This window comes from Leptodactylus fuscus, chromosome 2, assembly GCF_031893055.1.
Source record: "Leptodactylus fuscus isolate aLepFus1 chromosome 2, aLepFus1.hap2, whole genome shotgun sequence".
NCBI lineage: Eukaryota > Metazoa > Chordata > Amphibia > Anura > Leptodactylidae > Leptodactylus > Leptodactylus fuscus.
Genome location: NC_134266.1, coordinates 211,844,134 through 211,859,543, shown reverse-complemented (window position 1 = coordinate 211,859,543; position 15,410 = coordinate 211,844,134). Strand labels below are relative to the sequence as shown.

Below are 15,410 nucleotides of genomic sequence, written 5' to 3'. Positions count from 1 at the left end.
TGGGGGTCACCTCTGGTGTCTTTTCGCTCATAAGCTGTAAATCTGGAGTGTCCCCTGATTTACGCTCGCACAGCTTATATATTCCCTTCCTGACGCAGCCAGTTGTGTTCTAATGATTTGGTGATTTGGTTTTTTTTTGTCTTCACATTACTAGATGCTATAATTTCTATATTTTCCTGGTGACGCGGCCATATAAGGGCTTGTTTGTGGGATGAGATGCATTTTGTAATTACACCATTTTTGGGTGCCTACAATTTATTGAATACATTTTATTAACTCTTTTTTTGCTGGATTTAAAAAAAAATAAAATCAATTCTGGCATTGCGTTTTACCTTTTTAATTTTTCGCCATGCAGCGTACAGTATAAGTAATATGTGACCTTTATTCTGCTGGTCAGTACGGTTACAGCATGCAGTGTACAGTATAAGTAACATGTAGCCTTTATTCTGCGGGTTGGTACGGTTACGGCGATACCTCATTTATATTTTTTTATGCGATACTAATTCTGCAGAACAAAAACACATTTGGGGACAAAATCAGTGATTTTTGCATCGCCATCTTCTGAGAGGCGTAACATTTTTATTTTTCGGTTGACAGTGTTGTTTGAGGGCTTAGTTTTTGCGGGACAACCTGTGCTTTTTATTGGCACTGTTGTGGGGTGATTATGACTTTTTGATCACTTTTTATAGCATTTTTTTTTTAGGTGAGATGGCGAAAAATCACTACTTCCGACGGGTTTTTTCCATTTTTTTTTCCCGACGTTCACCATGTACATTAAATATTATTTCAGTTTTATTGTACAGATTGTTACGGACGCGGCGGTACCAGATATGCATTGTTTTTATTAATTTTTAGGTTTTTTTATATAATTCATTTTCTATTGAATAAAAATGAATTTTTGGGGCTTTATAACTTTATTAATTTTTTTCAAACACTTTATTATTTATTTTTCACTTTTTTTTATGTGTCTCTTTTAGGACACTTGATTCTGCAATGAATTCATTGCTGAATCAATCAGGCTGGAGACACAGGCTGCACGTGTCTCCAGTCTGTAACAGGAAGCCAAGCGATGTAGACGCATCGCTTGGCTTTCTTAGTACCTGGCAGGGTCAACCAGGTAACGAGGGGCTCATGCACTCTGGGGTCACTGGTTAGACCCCAGGGTGCAGGTTTTACATATCGGCACCCCCCGATCTCCCCGCAGGGGGTGCCGATAACATCGCAGAACCACTTCAGTGCCGTGATCATATTTGATCACGGAACTGAAGGGGTTAAACTCCGATTGGACACCAGCTCCAATCGGAGTACATCGGGCACAGTGTTAGCTATAACATATAGCTAACACCTGCTCACGATGCCGCCCGCAGGACCATTTACCTGTGGGCGGCATCTCATGTCAGGGAAAGTTTGTTACTGCAACAAACTTTCCCTGACGGCTGCTACATGATCAGGACCTGAATCTATTAGGTCCTGATCATGTCTCCGTGGACCCCAGCAGCTATTAGCGCTAGGTCCACGGAGCTCCGGACCCTCGGGGAGACCCGATCCCCATTTTAAAAGGGTCAGTTTATAAACGTCGGCGCGGCACAGAGCCCAAGCCGCGCCGACGTTTATATACAGTCAGCCGTCGTGAAGCGGTTAAGGAAGAGGGCTGGCCCCACATGTTGCCGGTTTTCGTGGTTTACACCTTAGGATTCTTGGCTCTAGGAGGAGGATTGTTTTGGTGAAAGTTCCAACTGATTAGGAAGTGGTGTGAGAGTTGCCTGTCGTTTGTATCTGGTTTGTTCCCTCACACCCTATCCTTCTGCTCTGTTTGCCTGGCACTTTCTTGTGGTTTGAGAGGTTTTGGGTTCCAGTGTTTTCCCCAGTCCTGTGTTTACCCTTTCCTCACCTCTCCACTGTCCCTCTCCTCATTTTCTTGTTTTGTTTTGTGTTGTGCTGCGTGTCCGTTGTCCAGCACCTCCCAGCCCGTTTGTCTGTCTGCAGCTGCACCTGCATTTAGAAACCCCAGTCCCTAGCTCTCCTATAGCTCTTGCCCTATGTGTCTGCTAGGTCTTCGTGTTAGAGAGCCAGGAGTTGTCGGGGCCAAGACTAGCTTGGGGACAGCTGACCACCACCCGTAGGCAGGGCCTAGCTAGCCACCATAGTGCCAGGGATAGTCTCCCTCCCCTGTTTCCTTAGTGGTGCAACCTGCAATCCGGAATCTGGGTCTGGACTCAGACACGAACGTAACACATGCTTCTACATGCTTCATGGCAATAGAAAAAATGTAGGGTATGATAAGAAATAATATATATATATATATATATATATATATATATATATATATATATATATATACTGTATATATAATATGGCACCATTTTCTTTCTTTGCATTCACACTGGGAATTATTGTTCCAGCTGCTCGAAAACAGGTGAATGGTGCTGACAACTGGCCAGTGTACATGGACCTCTACTCTCCCCAGGCTTCTGTGATGTTGTGTTGTTAGGCTAGGACTACACATAAATTGTCCATAGAAATATATTCACTAACTTGGAAATCTATTCACAATTGCTGCGGTCAAGATAGTAGCAAGCAATTTTTTATTTAAGCATGAGATGATGGGAATTCTGAGCGACTTTAACAGTATTTGTAGAGAGATTATTTTAAATTTAGATTTCTGTACTTTAAAAAAAACCCGCAAAAAAACCAAACAGTTGTAACCTGATACCAAGCTGAAGGAGGTCAGGTTGTCTCAAGTAATGTGGCTTCCACTTATCCCCTTACATTGCCTATTCTTTATTGACAGCTGGATTGTACACTGGTGCAGGATGGATTACTGTTGCTCTTGGGGGTCCAATCTTTAGTGGTCAATTACTTAGTTTGCCACCAACAACCAGCTCTGGGTTGGTTCTAGGGGTCTAGTTTGTCCACGACACTGACCCCTGTTGACATGTACAGCATATTAGCCTTGTAAACTGCATCCAGAAATATGCGGTTTACTGGAGTTTTGTAATGATCACCTATCCTATCCTCCTGTTTGAGATCAGGAGGGATCCAACATTCAGAACCACCGTAGATTAGATGTTTAAAGAGGCCTCAACACTCAGGTGAGCAGAATTCCTCATCACCTGTCCCATGCCCTATTTACACCTCGGTCCCATACAATATAAACCTGTACTTGGCATTCAGTGAAGATGCCGCTGCTCTAGTCTAAGCCTCTTGAACAGCTGATTGGTGGAGGTGCCAGTAGTCGGACCTCCATTTAATCAACATGGATGGCCTACAGAATTAGTTTTAGGCTTTATGTTCTGTAGATTCCCAAAAACAAAGTATCTTTACCCTGTATGCTTGTGAGAATGAGTTTAAAGCTGATGCAGTGAAATGAATGGCCATACAGGTTGCTTCTTTCTGTAATATATGAACACTCTGAATCTAGTGTGCCGAATGGCATGAACCTTGCTTTTTAATTTTGGATTTGTTTTGTTGGTCTCAGAGAAGTCATATCTCGCTTGTATCTTGTTTTTTGTGCTGCATGACACTGTACTGGATATAGAATTGTGCAGCCTACAATCATAAGCCGTTAGTATGATGGGAAATAATTAGCATTATACGGCTTTTGTACACTGAATATGAAATTGCTATTTCATGCATTCTGCAGGGCCAGGCCAATCTGGGAAGAGTGACAACATTTGGAAAGTCAGATTCCTGGCAGTGCTAGTTGGAGTGATTAATATAAATGCATTGACTATTCATTGTGTTGTGTGTCATCGAATGGCGCTTGGCTTGCTTCTCACTGTCTCACTGCATTTATTTGTCATTTTTACCTTTAATCGAAGTCCTCTCGGTTTTTGCTGGGAGTTATGTCTTGACAGTTCAGTTTAATGGTTCAGCTTGTTTGTTTAGTATGGCAGACCACCATACAGGAAAGCCAGTGTCACTGCTATTAAACCATATTGTGTGAAGTATGTGTAAGTATTGCTTTTCCTTTGTTTTTAGGTTTGAATACATTGTATTGTAATATCTCTCTTTTTAATGTTGTTGTATCGCCCAAATCACAGTGAATACACTACATGGGTCCCCGTCTGTAAGGGATTTTGAGCTAACAAGCATATCAAATGGGGTCCGACATGTGACTTCAACACTGATCGAGCTGATACAGGGAATGGGTCAGCAAGCAGAAATCTCTGTTCTGTGTAGTGGCCAGATCAGATTACTGCAGATCAGCAGAGTTCTAAGCTGCAGTGACTAGGAAAGAATGGAACTACTTGTTCCCTGCTCCATTCTCTGTGCATCAGCTGATCAGAAGGGGTGCCAGGTGTTGGACTCCCACCTATCTTTATTGATGATTGATCCTTAGGATAGGTAATCAGTAATTTTATACCAATAATCTAAAGTGTATGGCAAACTTTACGTGTCAACCACGTAGAGGTCCCAGAAACTTGGATATGGTAGGCATAAAACTGCTTGGCTGTCCCTGTGTCTGATAATAAAGGAATAAGTCTCTTGTAGGATCAGACTGGTGAGTTATTTTTGCTTCTAGGGACGGTTTGCCATAATATTATTTGTCAAAGGTATTTGACAAATATAATACTTATTTTGTTTATTTGTTAGGTGGCAACATATTCTGCAGCATTTTACAGACATTGACAATCCCTGTCCCATGTAGGGCTCACAATCTACATTCCATACCAGTATTTGCCTTTGAAGTGTGGGAGGAAGCCCAAGCAAACATGAGGAAAACATAGAAACTCCTTGCAGATGTTGCCCTTGGTTGTGTGTGCGTGCCAAATCAGTATCCCTGCGCTATGCTGAGGAGGCCCAAAAGGCTGAAACAGCGCTGTCCATAGCTGGGAATCTGTTCCTTTTTGAATAGAAATACTAATTTGGCAATTAAATCCGCATCATGATAGTAGACTTATTAGCTGAGTCATGCATGATGTTAAGGATGCTGTCCTCTAGAGGGCGGCATACAGAGTGCACTGTTCTCCTAATTACATCCTGGAGAATAGATTTGCATATTTATAGCTATATAGAGAGAGACAGGGAGAGAGATATACCTGCATAGTTTTCTACGTAAATTATGAAACCTCAGAATAACTTCCTCTGTCGGCCATGGTATCTTTAGGCTGATAAATGTCACGTGACTTCCTTTCCTTAGCACAATAGTGATTCTGTTATGTTAAAAAGTAGAACAAAAACCCCTATTGTCTTGTCAAGAAAAGAAAATTACTGGGGACTCCTTTTACTGTGCGGGTCACAGGCAGACACGGTGACAGCTAAATTACCTCTAGAGCAGGTAGTGGCCACCCAGAGGAGCCTGAAATGATGACAAAGTTAATGTCCCAGAACTATCACTGTGATGACCTTCTCCTGCACCAGATGGCTCCGCCATGTCTTTTATGTTTTCAGACAGACACTTTAAACACTTAACACATTTTTACACTTCATTTCTCTATTCTTTTTTTCTCCATTTAGAATTTAACGAATTGCTGGTGGACTCTTCAATTAACAAAAAGGCTTTCATGTCTCAAAGTGATAACAATGCAGTAAGAGCTGTATCCATAGTTGAAAGCACTGAACAGCTGCAGAAAGACCCTGTGAAAACAATGGCTACAGGTAAATCGCTGTATAAGTGTGTGTGAGAGTGCTGACATTGATAAGGATGTAAGACCTAAACACCAGTGATGTCATATTACATCAATATACAGTATAGCAATAAAGTATTCATCCTGTATAGTATCACTACTATTAGCACATTAGGCATTAGTGCCTGCATTGAGGTATTATTTCACTATATTTCATTATTTTATTTATTTACTGATTGAAAGGGAACCTGACAAATGTCTTTTTGAGCCCAGTGTGTCTAGCATCATTTCACCACCTCTTCTATCATGCCCCTGTATAACCTGTGTAAAAATGAAAAGTATAGCGATAGCAATTTTTATATCGGAGGTGGAGTTTCAGGTATGATAGGAGAGGTGTTAGATGGTGGGAGCCCTGGTGACTGATGATGGGGATACTATTCCTCATTGAGGACATCCAGCTAGTGGATTGTAGACAATGATTCATGCGGCAGGCACACACAGGATTACAATTTTTGTATTTGCCTGCAGACTCCTCTGTATACTTTTAGATAGTATGTGTCTGTTATACATTTATAATGTACAGTAGATTATTCTCATCTGTAGATAGGAACAATAATGACATTAACACAAAGACAGCATTCCTATCAACTGACCCTAAACCTGTAGTACAGAGGCACTGCCACATTCTGAAGCAGATTGGGGTGAATGAGATGTTCCTCACTAACTTTAGGATAGTTATATTTTGACAAGTGTGAAAACATATCAAAATGGAACATGAAACGCTTGCACGTTTGTTCTTCCCTTGATGCCTTTCTGTACAGTCCCTTGCTTGCCTGTGATTTGAGCCAGTCTAAAACATTTGTTCCATCTGATGTTTGTGAAGTCTGACATGAGTGTGACTGATCACTGCTTGCCTTTGCCACCTACAAAGTTGACTTTTCCTTTTTGGTTTCAAACTGACACTTGAAAGCTAACATAGGGATCTTTCTGTGTCGGGTGTGTTGACGGGCAAAGTCATACTGTTCTTAATAATCAGTATGTACCACATTAGTATATTTTGTAAAGGACATCATTTTGCTTTGTTCATCCACTTTTATCAATATGGAGCTTTAAAGACAAATATCCTTTGCTGTAAGAAAATAATAGACCATAGTTTCAAACTAAAATGAATATCCACAAAGTATAAATAATTGATCAATATGACTGTATATCACAGAAAAAGGCAAAGCATACTGATACAAGGGCAGGTTACAACACTAGTTTCCAGCAGGTGGTAGAAAAGTCACAATGTTATATGGGGTAGGGTGAAAGAGAGAATATAAGCACAGCCAGAGGTTTCCAGCAATGGGTTATAAGCCTCTTCCCATTGAAATAATCATATGCACACTCAGCTGATTTACGCTTCCATGTTGCTTTGTTTGTTTTTCTACCTATGCAAGCAAAATACAGAACAAAATAAAACATAATAATAAATCTGCTGTACCACAATGTAACCGTATACCTGAGCTTCAGGTTTATCTTCTGCTTGCCTTCCCTTGTGGTTCAGTCTTAGCAGTAGTATTGCTACAAGCTTGCATGTCATTATCCATACACATTGACCTGAATAGTGTTGGTTATGTTGTGTAACATGCAATCCTCCAGTAGCAATGACAGAGCAGAGCCACCACATACAGGTAGAAGCATTATTATTGGGGAACCAGTACATTTTCCGTAGCTTTTTTTATTTGTTCAATGTGTAGATGAGAATAAATGAAATCTTTGCTGGGTCTTTCTCCAGCAGCCAAAAATGCTGCATTCCTACAACGTGTGGCCTTAACCTAAAGTCAGATTCTGTGATAGGAAACTATTGCAAATTTAAAGAGGGCCTTTCACTATCTCCACCGAATCCAGTTCTTATCATCTGTTAATAACTACTGCTCCACTGATTCTGATGCAGTTGGAATTTTTTTCTCTAGCCCCCACCATTCCCAAGTAATCAATGCTGTTAGTTTTTGACCCTGATATGCTATTTAGTCTCTGTACTGTCAGGTGGGCGGTGTCAGGCAGGAGCAGACAAGGGGTGTGATTTTGAGATATGACATTGGCTGCTCTGAATTGCACCCCTACCTGACACTGCCCTTTCAACAGAGCTTAAATAGCACATTGGGCACAAAAACTAACTGTGACTGCTGCTCGGGAACCATGAGGGCTAGAGAGAAATTCCAACTGTGCTGGAATTAGTGGTTCACATGAGGATCCAAAAGGTGTAAACCTTGTCTGCTTAGAAATCAGTTACATGCAGAAACCAGCAGACCCCGTAGACTATAGACCCGGTTTCCTTCGATTTTATACTGAATCAGACGGAGAAAAAAAGTCCTTCCTGCAGGACTTTACTCTCTCCCAATTTTAAAAGGAATCTGGGGCGGAGCCTCGTACACAGACTCTGAATGCTAGTGTGAACCTAGTGCAAGCCTGTTTTGTCCTTGCAGCAGGGCTCCCTTTCAATCTTTTCCAGTTTGTCACTCAGTCAGCCTATGTTTATGTTCCTTTATTTTGTTTATCATATGTTATGGTATGAATCATACTTTATGCATCTTATGTATAACCTCATAGTGCTCAAAGGCAAATGTACCTAGCTATGCAGTGACACAAGCAAACTTACACTACCTATATATCACTAGGTTTGCGGGATTTGCTTTTCAACCCTGTAAGAAGCTACAGGTCAACCTCAGTAAGTTTATTTTTGAGGGTCAAAGCTCTTTATCATATATAAATGTTATCCTTGGACCTTTTAATCCTGTTACCCACTGCTGACATCTGTTATATTTAGTACTGTGCTCAAGCATGTGATCTAAAGGTTCTCAACGGCGTTCATAATAACTGAAAGACCTGAAAAACCAGTACACAGAAAATGAAACATTTGCCAACATAGATTTCTCCATAGTCTTCCAAGTGCCAGTTATGTTTTTGTGTCTTCTCTTCCTGTCTGCAGCAGCTGATGCTCTGGGAAGTATAGCTATCGATGCAACACACCTCACCATGTCAGTTACAGACCCAACGGCTTGGGCTACTGCTATGAATAATCTCGGCATGGTCCCTGTAGGACTTGCTGGCCAGCAGCTGGTTTCAGGTAAGAGTTCTTGTTTGCAGATTGATTGTTCTAATCTGGTTGAAACATAAGTGGATCGTACTCTACAAAGTGACATTTTATTTCTTTCTACTTTCCCTCTCGCTGCTCGGATACTGTATGATAATAACCGGCACCCGCTGTAACGCAGCCCAGTGAGTCAGCCACAATTCTTCAGGGCACAATGTTATGAAAAACAATCTGTATCCCCAGACTTGTTGAGAGGGAAGATGCTCAGCTGCTGAGAAGGGAGGATATGGGGAAGGTGATTAGCCTTTTATAGTCACATTTCTATGCATGCTGGCAGAAGAAAAACACGGCCATTGGCTGAAACCTCCTGCCAGGAGCTGGAGCATTGAGCTCTGTATGCTGGCGTGAAAGCACATACAGATAACAAGGGATTAAAATAAACCCCACGCTTTGCATTGAAAAACACACATTATTTTCTTAATTAACAATCATTCGCTGCTTCCGAGCTTTTCATGTTGACTATTTTCATATTATTTGTACAATTACTGTTGGGGAGATGGTTTTTAAGGTCCTGGAACGTATATTGTGACGGAACATTCTACAAAACTTAACAAGAGGATTCTGTTTCACGCTGTATATTCATTAGGTGACTTGGTACAGCGACTTCCAAATTAAGTTCTGTCTCCAGGGAAGAAATGTACTGAGCTTCAGTAAACAACCTCTCGCCCGTTCTAGTCCCCGTATAGGTGGCAGCTACATGTGTATCATCAGTATATAGAAATATGTAGTGTATAGAGAACGGATTTTAGGCAGCAGGTTAGATAGTATATTAAAATTGTAAATGGATGATATTGCATTGTTCTATCAATATTTAAAGGCAGACTCTGACCTTTTTGCCCATGTATAATTTTATTCTGTCTGGAAAGTGTATAATAAGGTCATGCTGAATTCTTCCTCACTGTAATGTTTTCTCCACTGTAATGATCACAGGGCTGAACAGCTTCATGCTGGGTAAAGCTGAAACAGAGGTGTGGACTCTTTCCAATATGCATACATATATACATGTACATATCCATTTAATAATAATAAAAAAAAAAAACTTGTAAGAGGAATAAAGGAATAGCGGCTGAGCTGGATTTCACGACAGGTGGCAGATCTCTGGTGCAGAAATGTTTCCTTGACTTGTGCCTAATGGTGCACATGCTGATGGCTGCCTGCTTTTTACAATGCTGGATATATTATCAAACGCGATCAACCGTGACGGGGACCTTCTCCTCAGTACCACTGACAATTCCGGTACCAGTAAGAATATCTAGTTAATATCTTTGTAATGCCCAACAGTATATGGAACAATATTAAAAGCACAAATTATTCGAAGCTCTGTTCATGTTCAGACAAAGAAAAAAAAATAAAAAATCTCCGACACATTAAGAGGAATGTGTGAAGACTTGTGTTTCCTTCTCCAGTCCTGATCTTCAGTGTACTGGGATGTGTCTAACTTATTAAGATGTCTTTAAATTGATTAGGCGTCAGAAACTCAAATAAGCTTAGATAGGTTGGATCTATAGTTCGCGCCATTTTCTTGAGTACATTCAAGTAAATTTTTGCAAAGCCCCGGCTTTTCTATTTTATAATTTGAAAAAAAAAGTTTGAATAAAAGCTTGCAACTTTTTTTTTCCATGGTGAATCTGTGGACAATTTGTGGGTAAAACTAACCACTAAGGTTATGTTGTTGAGGTGATAAAACAACGGGTCAGATATACACTCACCGGCCACTTTATTAGGTACACCATGCTAGTAACGGGTTGGACCCCCTTTTGCCTTCAGAACTGCCTCAATTCTTCGTGGCATAGATTCAACAAGGTGCTGGAAGCATTCCTCAGAGATTTTGGTCCATATTGACATGATGGCATCACACAGTTGCCGCAGATTTGTCGGCTGCACATCCATGATGCGAATCTCCCGTTCCACCACATCCCAAAGATGCTCTGTTGCAGGGATAGGGAACCTTCGGCTCTCCAGCTGCTGTGAAACTACAACTCCCATCATGCTCCATTCACTTCCATGGGAATTCCAAGAAGAACAGAGTAAGTATGCATGCTGGGAATTGTAGTTTTGCAACAGCTGGAGAGCCGTACGTTCCCTACCCCTGCTCTATTAGATTGAGATCTGGTGACTGTGGAGGCCATTGGAGTACAGTGAACTCATTGTCATGTTCAAGAAACCAGTCTGAGATGATTCCAGCTTTATGACATGGCGCATTATCCTGCTGAAAGTAGCCATCAGATGTGGGGTACATTGTGGTCATAAAGGGATGGACATGGTCAGCAACAATACTCAGGTAGGCTTTGGCGTTGCAACGATGCTCAATTGGTACCAAGGGGCCCAAAGAGTGCCAAGAAAATATTCCCCACACCATGACACCACCACCACCAGCCTGAACCGTTGATACAAGGCAGGATGGATCCATGCTTTCATGTTGTTGACGCCAAATTCTGACCCTACCATCCGAATGTCGCAGCAGAAATCGAGACTCATCAGACCAGGCAACGTTTTTCCAATCTTCAATTGTCCAATTTCGATGAACTTGTGCAAATTGTAGCCTCAGTTTCCTGTTCTTAGCTGAAAGGAGTGGCACCCGGTGTGGTCTTCTGCTGCTGTAGCCCATCTGCCTCAAAGTTCGACGTACTGTGCGTTCAGAGATGCTCTTCTGGCTACCTTGGTTGTAACGGGTGGCTATTTGAGTCACTGTTGCCTTTCTATCAGCTCGAACCAGTCTGGCCATTCTCCTCTGACCTCTGGCATCAACAACGCATTTCCGCCCACAGAACTGCCGCTCACTGGATGTTTTTTCTTTTTTGGACCATTCTCTGTAAACCCTAGAGATGGTTGTGCGTGAAAATCCCAGTAGATCAGCAGTTTCTGAAATACTCAGACCAGCCCTTCTGGCACCAACAACCATGCCACGTTCAAAGGCACTCAAATCACCTTTCTTCCCCATACTGATGCTCGGTTTGAACTGCAGGAGATTGTCTTGACCATGTCTACATGCCTAAATGCACTGAGTTGCCGCCATGTGATTGGCTGATTAGAAATTAAGTGTTAACGAGCAGTTGAACAGGTGTACCTAATAAAGTGGCCGGTGAGTGTACTAGTACTGTCTAAAAGTTAAACTAGACAAAACAGATTTACAAACTGTCTAACCCTGTTTAGTAGCTCTGTCGCTTTATTAGACTTTCAAGTCTAAATTTACACCTCCTCTTTAGAACATCAAACAGTTGTACTACTAATATAGCGGATTCATACGGTGACCGACAGACCCCACTGACTATAATCGGATCCATCGGGGTTCATTGATTTTAAACTGCAAAGTGGCGCTCGAAAAATTTGTGCGTGCAGGAGGTTCATTTTCATCCGCCAATTTAAGTCTCCGTTTACACCAGAAAATGCTCCAAACTTTGGCACTTTTTTTTTTTTTTTTAAAGTACTATAGCTACCCAGATGTCCTGCTCTTGTTGCCATTGTCACTGCATTTCCAGGTTGGCTCTGGCACAGACAACCAGAATGAAAGTACAGTAGGACCAACTCTGACAGCTTTCAGGGGCATTGGAATACATTTCATGTCCAGATAACCCCTTTAACATAAACTTGTTGTTTTTAGCATATGCAGTGCAAATACTATTTTAGGTTAGCAGCAAAGCCTAATTAAAAAGATACTGATATATTAAATTGTCTGGTCTAGCGCCACCATGCCTGGGAAGTACTGGAGTATTGGTACTAGACCAACTGTGGATTCAACATGCAATTCTTCTTATTTTGTACATCTCCTGCCTGTGGCCCATCTCTTAGTTCTAGGTTAGCTTAGTACAGTGGACTAGAGGGCCCTACCTGCAAGGGTTTACAATCTATAAGGGGAGGGGGTAGAGACATCTTATGATCACTTCACTGATTCTAGTACAATTGTACTTTGTTCTTTAACCTCCACTAGTGTTAGTCAAACAATGCAGTTTTTTTTTTGTGCCCGATATGCCTGTTAGGTTTTCTACCGTTAAGTTGGTAGTCTTGGCCCAGAGCAGATAAGGTCTCCAATTGGACAGCGTCAGACAGCTGTTGACTTCCATCCTTTGCATGCCCCATCCTGACACCACCAAGTTGACAGTAAAGTCTGATTATGATAATGGTTGATCAGAAACTGGGTGGATATTAAAGGGAAAATTCCTACTGTGCCATGTCTGTATAGCAGCACCTATTAAAGGATGCAGAGAACTGGAGGATTGTCATACGGGAGGAACACTATGTATGTGACCCCATCACTGCCACTACACAGTACCCTGTACTGCATTATGCCCAGAGTAGGGGGATGCTCCATCTCTTTAGTTAATAAATGGAAGCAATGGGGGAGAGGAAGCATAAAGTGAAGTGGCTCAGAAATTGAATGTCAGAAATCACAGCTTGTACATCAGTATTGTGATTAATGCTCTTATGGGTAAAAGTCATACCTCAGATGCAGGATTTAATCATATTCATAAGACTGTACAATGTTTTTATAACACGAGACAGCACAGATGAATGATGTTGATAAACATTGTATCTGAACTGCAGACACACCATTCCTTGAAAGTGTTTCTATTACCAAAAACTACTGTCAATTTGTATTTTTCACAGCTGATACAATCTAGCACACCTTCCTGGTTGAAAAAAAAAACAAAAAACTGCATTTCTTAGTGAACATTATAGTGTCACTATACCTATACCATCATCTGGGTCTTTTTTTATTCACTCTGTGTTTGCGCTCATGAATGATGTTACAATATAATTACTTTGAGTCATTTTTTGACTAATTCTTGGAAATCTTCTGTATTTTCAAAATATTTTGGCAATGTACCATGGAGACTCGGGAATCATTCTCTGATTATAACAAACAATAGTCGTATTCTAATTATTACCATGAAATAACTCATTGCTTTAATTGCCTCATTATTCACTGCGGAGGAATAGGACATATACAGTATGTGTTTGGCATTCTGTGAGCGTGAATGGACTGAGCGCTCTGGCCAGAGAAGTGATATGCTTCTTATTTATCTCTTTCCTTTCTTTGTATATGATGTAAATATGTGCCGCTGCTAGATATCTATGAATAGGTCATGTACTGTAATTTATACAGATTTAATCAAATATATTGAGGGAGCTTCAGTTGTATGTGTAGAACGCTTTGTTCATAATAGTGTTATAGTTTCAATTAAAGGAAGTCTGCCACCTCCCCCAAGCATGTTCAACTACTGCTCTGGCACAGAACACCTTACAATGATGAAAAAAAAACAACATATATTTGCTATGCAGGTCACTCTTGTAGATTTGGAGAAAAACAACTATGAAGTTTTATGGATATGAGGTAGTTGGGCACTGGGGATACTCCTGCACTTGTCACACAGACCAGGCTCCTAACATCTCCTCCAAGTGCTATGACATCACTCATCCTACCTGAACAACAAGAGCTGCACTCCCAAAGCTGAAGGCCCACCTCCAGTGCACCAACTTGTATAACATATTAGTTATTTTTCTCCAAATCTGCTCCTTTGAATATCAGAGCCTTGGTAGCTGTGATGAAGGTACTGTGATCCTGACAGAACACATTCATGTTTTGCACATAGTTGACACACTATATATATATATATATATATATATATATATATATATATATATATATATATATATATATATATATATATATATATATATAGTCCTATGAAAAAGTTTGGGCACCCCTATTAATCTTAATCATTTTTAGTTCTAAATATTTTGGCGTTTGCAGCAGCCATTTCAGTTTGATATATCTAATAACTGATGGACACAGTAATATTTCAGGATTGAAATGAGGTTTATTGTACTAACAGAAAATGTGCAATATGCATTAAACCAAAATTTGACCGGTGCAAAAGTATGGGCACCTCAACAGAAAAGTGACATTAATATTTAGTAGATCCTCCTTTTGCAAAGATAACAGCCTCTAGTCGCTTCCTGTAGCTTTTAATCAGTTCCTGGATCCTGGATAAAGGTATTTTGGACAAACAATTCAAGTTCAGTTAAGTTAGATGGTCGCCGAGCATGGACAGCCCGCTTCCAATCATCCCACAGATGTTCAATGATATTCAGGTCTGGGATGGCCATTCCAGAACATTGTAATTGTTCCTCTGCATGAATGCCTGAGTTGATTTGGAGCAGTGTTTTGGATCATTGTCTTGCTGAAATATCCATCCCCGGCGTAACTTCAACTTCGTCACTGATTCTTGAACATTATTCTCAAGAATCTGCTGATACTGAGTGGAATCCATGCGACCCTCAACTTTAACAAGATTCCCGGTGCCGGCATTGGCCACACAGCCCCAAAGCATGATGGAACCTCCACCAAATTTTACAGTGGGTAGCAAGTGTTTTTCTTGGAATGCTGTTTCTTTTTGGACGCCATGCATAACGCCTTTTTTTATAACCAAACAACTCAATCTTTGTTTCCAAAATGAAGTTGGCTTCTCCAAATGTGCTTTTGCATACCTCAGGCAACTCTATTTGTGGCGTACGTGCAGAAACGGCTTCTTTCTCATCACTCTCCCATACAACTTCTCCTTGTGCAAAGTGCGCTGTATTGCTGACTGATGCACAGTGACACCATCTGCAGCAAGATGATGCTGCAGCTCTTTGGAGGTGGTCTGTGGATTGTCCTTGACTGTTCTCACCATTCTTCTTCTCTGCCTTTCTGATATTTTTCT

General features: G+C 40.9%; 1 protein-coding gene across 3 annotated transcripts in view; it reads left to right on the top strand.

Moving 5' to 3' along the window:
• ENOX1 (ecto-NOX disulfide-thiol exchanger 1) overlaps nucleotides 1-15,410 on the top strand; it is a 477,272-nt gene that overhangs the window by 307,934 nt on the left and 153,928 nt on the right. For 2 of the 3 annotated variants that reach the window (XM_075265460.1, XM_075265458.1), the window contains 2 exons: nucleotides 5,461-5,601; nucleotides 8,542-8,679. In XM_075265460.1, coding sequence (XP_075121561.1) covers nucleotides 5,508-5,601; nucleotides 8,542-8,679 — 232 coding nt within the window. In that variant the 5' untranslated portion in view covers nucleotides 5,461-5,507. The remainder of the gene's footprint in view (nucleotides 1-5,460; nucleotides 5,602-8,541; nucleotides 8,680-15,410) is intronic. The other variant, XM_075265459.1, reaches the window with a different exon arrangement.